At 34.5% G+C, this 7,248-nt stretch overlaps 1 protein-coding gene across 1 annotated transcript in view; it reads right to left on the bottom strand.

Moving 5' to 3' along the window:
- Nucleotides 1–510: 510 nt before the first annotated feature.
- LOC126750081 (PAX-interacting protein 1-like) overlaps nt 511–7,248 on the bottom strand; it is a 56,701-nt gene continuing 49,963 nt past the window's right edge. The window contains exons 15-16 of the mRNA XM_050459582.1: nt 4,231–4,815; nt 511–2,703 (exon numbers count right to left, since the gene is read on the bottom strand). Coding sequence (XP_050315539.1) covers nt 4,248–4,815 — 568 coding nt within the window. The 3' untranslated portion in view covers nt 511–2,703; nt 4,231–4,247. The remainder of the gene's footprint in view (nt 2,704–4,230; nt 4,816–7,248) is intronic.

Genomic DNA, 7,248 nt, shown 5'->3' with positions numbered 1-7,248 from the left:
CTGATTTGTTAAGACTGTGCTGATAATATAAATGAATCTGAACATTATTTTCGTTTAAAATTACAAATTTTTAATGGTTTTTTCCTAAAAAATTTGAAGAAGGTGCGATTTTTAACCTCAATTGAGCTCCAATTGTCACGTTTCGGAAGGACAAGTATGTTTTGCCTGCTGTCACTATTGACCTTATGTAAGTGTTCAATATTCAGCTCCATATATTTTTTACGGTTCATCGGTAAAACTACAAAGGAAATTACCCATACTCAGTTTTGACCAAATTATAAAAAATAAATGTAAAATTTCTGGCAATTGCCTTGCAGCAAAGCTATCAAAAAGAACAAGAACAAATGTAAAATTTATAAAATATTCAAAGCGACGCTAGCGCCATTCTTACTCTTGCGGCGAAACTGATTGCTATTTTAGGCGCCACGTTTAAAAATACTTACCTAACCCGATTTTTACCCTAAATGAGTTTAATTTTTAATGTTTCTCCTTAAAAAAAAAACACGCAGACAAATATTCACGTCATATTTATTCACAATATACAAGCCTATATAAAACATAAACTTTTTTTTTTAGTTTTCAATAAAAACGTATACCCTTGTCCGTCAAAAATTTAATAATTATTTACAAACTATTAGACGGGCTAATATTTATAAAATATAATAATCTATAACAATTTTCTTTCTAGGTATTATTATAAAAGTGATAAAAATGCATATTTATACGGGTTGTAAAGCGGTTCACAGGTAAAGCCTTAATATAACCGAGAACGACTTTTGAGCACATTAAACATAAAAAATGCATTAGAGGTTTCACTTTATAGGCGCAATAAAACTGGTTGCTATAAAAAGTACAAAAAAAAAATAAGAATAATATATAAAGTCCTCGAACATATACAGGGTTTCTTGCGGAAGACACGAGGGTGGGGTTAAATTCGATTCTCGTTCTAAATCCATTTACGGTGTTGCAATAGGTTTATTATTTTCTAAATTACAGGGTGAATCTTTCTTTTTCAAACTCCATTGGTATATTTCAGTGTTTATTGAAAAATGTCTTAGTTGAATTTAAATAAAAACAAATTGATTTTTACAGGAATGATTTATAAAATGTATAAAGAAAGCCGAAAGTTAATCGGTCTATTAAGTTATATTTTTTCAAGGTTTCAAATTTATTTAAAAAAAAAACTTAAGTGGAGTTTACATGAACATTTGAATTATCATTGCTATATTCAAAATGGAGACGCTCGGAAAATTTTAGTGTATAGTAAAACTTGTTTTTAGTACAATTTTGACAATAAATCCCTGAAATTAGAAAAAACAGCCTGTGAGTGACCGAAGGCGGTTTTAGTATACTGCCGTCCTAAGAAAGAAGGTCGTATCTGACAATTTTATCAAAAGTTGGTTTATACAATATTTAGGATTGATATATAATTTTCCACCTATTGCACTAGAAACAATAGTCGTATATTGCAAATTAATGGCTAAAATTTCCTTATGAAATTTGTCATAACTGCAAAGTTTCCACGGTTCCTAGTGAATCTTGTCGGATCTAGCTGATGCTAAGAAAAACTGTCATATTCGCACATATACGTCTGTTCCTTTTAGGACTAGTAAAACAAAAAAAAATTAGTGTTGTGACCCAAAAGGAGTACGTGCTACGACCCAAGTCAAAGAAACATTTGTTAATAATATTATTCTTTATTTTTATCTAGGTTTGTTATTATTATTATGTATAGGTTTAGGTGTCATAAGTTTAAGTCATCATGTACAAGTAGAACACTATTAATTTTGCGATTATTGTTTATTTATTGATAAATTCATCATTTTGTAATATGTTTTCATTATTGTAAATAAACTGATTTATTATTATTATTATTTTTTATTACTATTTATCCAGGCATTTCAATGAGTTTCTTAATTCCGCAAGTGTCTGGGGCTAATAAAACATTTTTGGGAGACTTCTCTTGCTCCTTTAAGCACTTTTTTTGGTTATTGCTCAATTGCCTGTCCTGCCAATCTGATTTATACCCTTAAACATGAGTGAAAACCAAAAAAAAAAACACTAAAGATTTTGCAACACCGTAAAATGGTTTTTCTGAATGACACAGAAACACCAAAATCAAGGAAACTGTTTGATAATTTGAGTGCCCTGTATAACTAAATAAGAATATTCAACTAGTCAAGACACCCTGTATACTTAATCTAATAGATTTGGTCTTAATAAATACATTTAGTATACAAGGTGTGTATGATTCAACTTGTGAAACTCATTACCTTACACACATCAAGTTAAATGGAAATTAATGGCCCAAGCACGTTTAGACTTATAATTACTTACATTTTTATTTGACAAATATACACACGACCCTTTAAAGCACAATATCAAGGAATATAAATTTAGGAAGTATTTTATATTAGTATTTGAACCAAAAAATGAAACCTTCCTTCTAGGGACTTTTTACATAAATACGGAGTGGTTAATTACCATTAAAATGCCCATCTTAGTCATAAAGTTCAATTGAAAAGTGAATAACTTTAACTTTTTCCTTCAAGATGGCATCCATTTTTAATTTATTTTTCTCACTTAAAGCCCACCATAAACTCTTCGTACTCCACGCCGCTCTCCCCCGCGCTATCATCGCTGGTGCTCTCATCTAGCTGCAGCTGCTGTTGTAACTCGCGCAGCCTCTTAAACCGTTCTCATCTATTAATTTAAAAAAAAAAAATTTAATTATTTTAGTCATTATTCAAATCATATAAAGCAATTCGATACATAAATATATATAATATTAATTTTTTCATTTGTAAATCAATGGGAATCAAAAACAAATGTACAGCTCCCGACAGTGAAAAGTTACACGAATATAATCATACAATATGCCTGTCTCGTTTCGATTGACGGATGACATTATTTGTCACAAGATAATTTAAATTTCAAATTATGGAAAAGAAAAAGCCATTTTGTGGAATCTAAATTCTCAAGCCAAAAAAATGGTACCTAATGTTATTAATTACCTCGAGAACGAAAAAGAAAATAAAGGGTTGCCTAAAAATGTACAAGAAGAAGTAGCTAAAGCGCTTGGAATTAGTTTAAGAATGGCGCAAAAGGTTGTATATGAAAACAAGAACAATCTTATTCCCAAGAAGGAAAAAAAGTGTAAAAGGAAGAAGCCGAAGACTGAAGATTTAAGTGAATGTGTAAAAATGGAAGTAAGGGATAGTATTTATGAACTATATAGGCTAAAAACAAATAAAACGCTGCCATCTCTGAGGGATGTTTTAAAGCAACGCGGCACTTTGGAAATTGGACTTTCTGCTTTATCAAAATTAATTAAAAGCATAGGTTTTCGCTATAAAAAAGACTGCAATAGAAGATATTTGTGTGAACTACCAAATATGGTGAGCCAACGAATAGGATTTTTAAGACAATATACACAAAATGAAAAATCGAAGTTAAGGAAAGTGGTATTCTTAGAGGAAACTTGGATATTTTCAAACGGGAGTGGAATAAAATCTTGGCAAGATGAATCTGTGAAAAGTGTGAAAAGAAAAAAAGGATGTGGTCAGGGAAAGCGATTTATTATTTTACATGCCGGGTCTTTAACGGAATTCGTTCCAGGTGCAAGTTTAATTTTTTCTTCTAAGTCTAAAAGTATGGATTATCATGACAGACGACTATCCCTATTACCAAGCAAATACCTAGTACTAACAGAAAGAATATCGCATTTGGCAGAAAACAAATATACAAGTACCTAAAACTATTATCACAAATTAAAAACACTTCCATTATTTTTGTTTATTTTATTTATTTTCTCAGGACCAGAGATTCATGACCCTAATCTTTCTTTTTTTTCTTAAGATTATTGTACCGGCCAGAACAATTACGTTGTTGCCAAACTGTAAACCTTCTGTTACTTAACAACAGGTTAAAATTAAAATTTGGTTCATAATTCCTCCTACAGCTACAGGTAGGTTTACCAAGAGGATAGAATTTATCAGCCTGATAACACACAGGAACTTTACCAGCTGGTCCGTAATTTGACCCTTAATCCCGCTATTCATATTTTAACCACAAAATTAAGAAACACTATACTCTTTCATCATACTATTTATTACCTTATTTCTAGTTATTTTCATTTTGCATTGATGCTAAATCATTTATTCTTTTTAATCAAATTTTTGCTACTATCAGCGAGTTTACCAAAAATTTCAATAATAACTAAAATCTCACCTCCGGTTCCTTAAAGATCATACGACGGTCACCGCATAAGGATCCACCTCGAATTCCTGCTTCAAGATGGCGCTGAGTACCAGCTCCACGTTGCACACCACCTTCTGTTTATCCTTCGTTTTCTGCTTGAGCAAATCGGCCACCAGGTGTAAATCCTCTTTGGCCGTGACGATAAAGTAAGAGTTCGGATTTGTGGCACAACATGCGTCGATTTGCGCCCTACTACGTCTGATCCGTTCGATTTTACCCCCGGACAACTCGATCAATTCGCAAACGAGTTTTTTACTCGGGGCGACGCTCGGGGTGATCCAGAAGCATTTGTTCTCCAACAGTTTGTGCTTTTCCGGTTTACAAATTATGTTCTCGAATGTGATATTGAAGTTCCGGTTGAACTCTTGGGTGGGGAGGCCGTACTGTGACTCGGGCAGGAAGGTTTTCGACGCGTGCGAGTCCTCCAGCCACTTTTCCGGCAGGATGTGGCTCGATTTGGCCACGGCGAACAGTAACTTGTGGCTTCTGATCAGTTTCGGGACGATCAGGTGGGTGAAGTCTTTGTGGTCCTTGGAAATGCTGCCGCCCAGGTCTCTGTAAAAGGGAAATAGTAATTTTTTATGAGAGATGATGAGTGTCTTTACTGAAAAGGTCCTTAAATAACTACAACCTGTAACTGTAACTGTAACTACAACCGTTTTCGAGTTATTGAACAGTTTTTCAATGGTTGGAAAAAATATTTATATACGCAAAGGCTTTACAAAAATCTAAATATCTTGAAAACTCATGTAAGGATTTTATTGATATTATAGTTTTCTACGAAAGTTGATGAGTCTACCTACCAGAAGTTTCTTGGTAAATAGAACAGTTATCGAGTTATTGAGTAGTTTTACCAGGAATCCATATTGGACCCTTTGTTTTTTATACTTTACATAAATGACCTAAAAAACAAAATTCAGAACCCACCTTGTTCCATACACTAATTTATAATCACTTTACTAAGAATAAAGTTAACGTAGCAATGAAATCATTGAGTGGTATGAATAAAAACGAAATACCTTCTAATACTACAAGTATTAACATTTTCTACAAAGTACAAGGTGTCCAAATAGGGTATTAGCACTCTATTTGTGCATTTAATCTCAAACGTGGAAACGCCGCCACTTACGGTGGGAGTCAAAATGTAAACGGGTTCAAGGAATTTCAGTTGCAATGGAGCCGTTTACCGGAGAGCAACGCGCTTTTTGTGTACGTGCATTTTACCAAAACCATAATTCAATCGTGACAGCACGCCAGCTATATCGCGCTCATTACCAATTACATGATATTCAATTATCAACTAGCCCTGATGTTATTAGAAAATGGATCAGAATGTTTGAAGCTACAGTGAAAATTCATAAACCAGGCCGCCCACGAATCGTAAGAAGTGCAGAAAACATCGAACGAGTACGTCAATCAGTCAGGGAGAATCCAACCTTATCTGTACGGAAGCGAAGTCAGACGACTACTCTCAAAAGATCATCTTTACATAATACCCGGTTTACATGCAGCTCACTTCCACGGCAGTGAGGAGGGAAGTAGACAGGGAAGTTAGCAACGCGAGTATGTAAACACGTCACTCGCCCTGCCACTGCCCACTGCCGTACGCTCCCTTCAGTGGCGGTTTTTTGGACGGAAGTCAAAGGATAGACAGCACGAGCAGCAACGTCGTGTTTACGTGATGCATGTGAATTACGCGAGGAACTAGGGGATTCACAGCATTTTGTCTGTTTTATTCAGTTACTCAGTTGCATGGAAGGTAGAGTAGCAGCACGTGGATTTTAATTTTTATTTCAATTTTTGTGTATGTGATAAACCTATGGAGTGGAGTAACGAAAAAATTTTATTGTTTTTGGAGATGTATAAAGCTGAGAGGTTGTTATGGGATGCTTCACACATTAACCATAAAAAAAAAACATATAGGCCACGATGCGTGGAAAAGAATCAGCAACGCGTTGGAAACTCCAATACAAGATTTAAAAACAAAAAAAAAATCGCTAAGGGCAACGTTTCGGCCATTATTAAAAAAGAAAAAAGCTTCAATGAAGACAGGAGCGGGTGCTGATGAGGTGTTTAGGCCCATTTGGTTTGCTTTTGAGACCATGGAGGGTTTCTTGGGGGCAGTGTATGATGTCGAAGGTACAATAAATACCGAAGGAGAGGTAAGTTTAGAAATAAATTATAAAAATAGTTACTGATTTAAAAAATTTAATCTTTAAAAATTTTGGGTGTTTTTAAATTACAATTCAACATTATTGAAATAATCGGCAAATTCCGATCTAACTTGCATTGCGGTAGCTGGAGCTATTTTCGGTACCTTGTTTACATCTATTTCAATGGGTTTTTTAAATACTCTAAAGACAGATGTCAAGACACCGAAAGTATTTTCAACAATGACACGAGTGCTTGAAAGTTATAATTAAATGTTCTTTCTTTAGTGCCCATGTCATGGTTTCCTGGAAAAGGTTTCATCACATTCTTATGTAATGCAAAAGCCCCATCGCCTAAAAACACATAAGGCGTACTAGTTTTTCTACCAGGCAATGGGACATCTGGTGGTAAATTAAGTTGATTTGTGTCAATTTTTTTCCACAAGAGACAGTTTTGAAAAATACCCCCATCGCTAATACGCCCTCGACCACCTACGTCAGCATTTTGACCAAACACTTGCATCTGCATGCATATAAGATACAGTTAGTGCAGGAATTAAAACCGAGGGATTACAATACACGGTTAGAATTTGTCAATGAAATGATGAAACGATTCGTCGATTTCAATAACATTTTATTCGGTGATGAGGCTAATTTTCATGTAAATGGCCAGGTAAATAAGCAAGATCTGACGTTAATCCTCGCAAAAAACACGAACGTCCACTGCATAGCCCCAAAGTGGTCGTATGGGCTGCTATGCTTGCTGAGGGCATAATTGGGCCGTATTTTTTTGAAGATCAAAATGGAAGGGCACTTACCGTTACTATCGAGCGGTATT

Source organism: Anthonomus grandis, chromosome 2, assembly GCF_022605725.1.
Source record: "Anthonomus grandis grandis chromosome 2, icAntGran1.3, whole genome shotgun sequence".
NCBI classification, from domain to species: domain Eukaryota; kingdom Metazoa; phylum Arthropoda; class Insecta; order Coleoptera; family Curculionidae; genus Anthonomus; species Anthonomus grandis.
The sequence above is the reverse complement of the archived record's forward strand: the minus strand, read 5'-3'. Positions and strand labels throughout refer to the sequence as shown.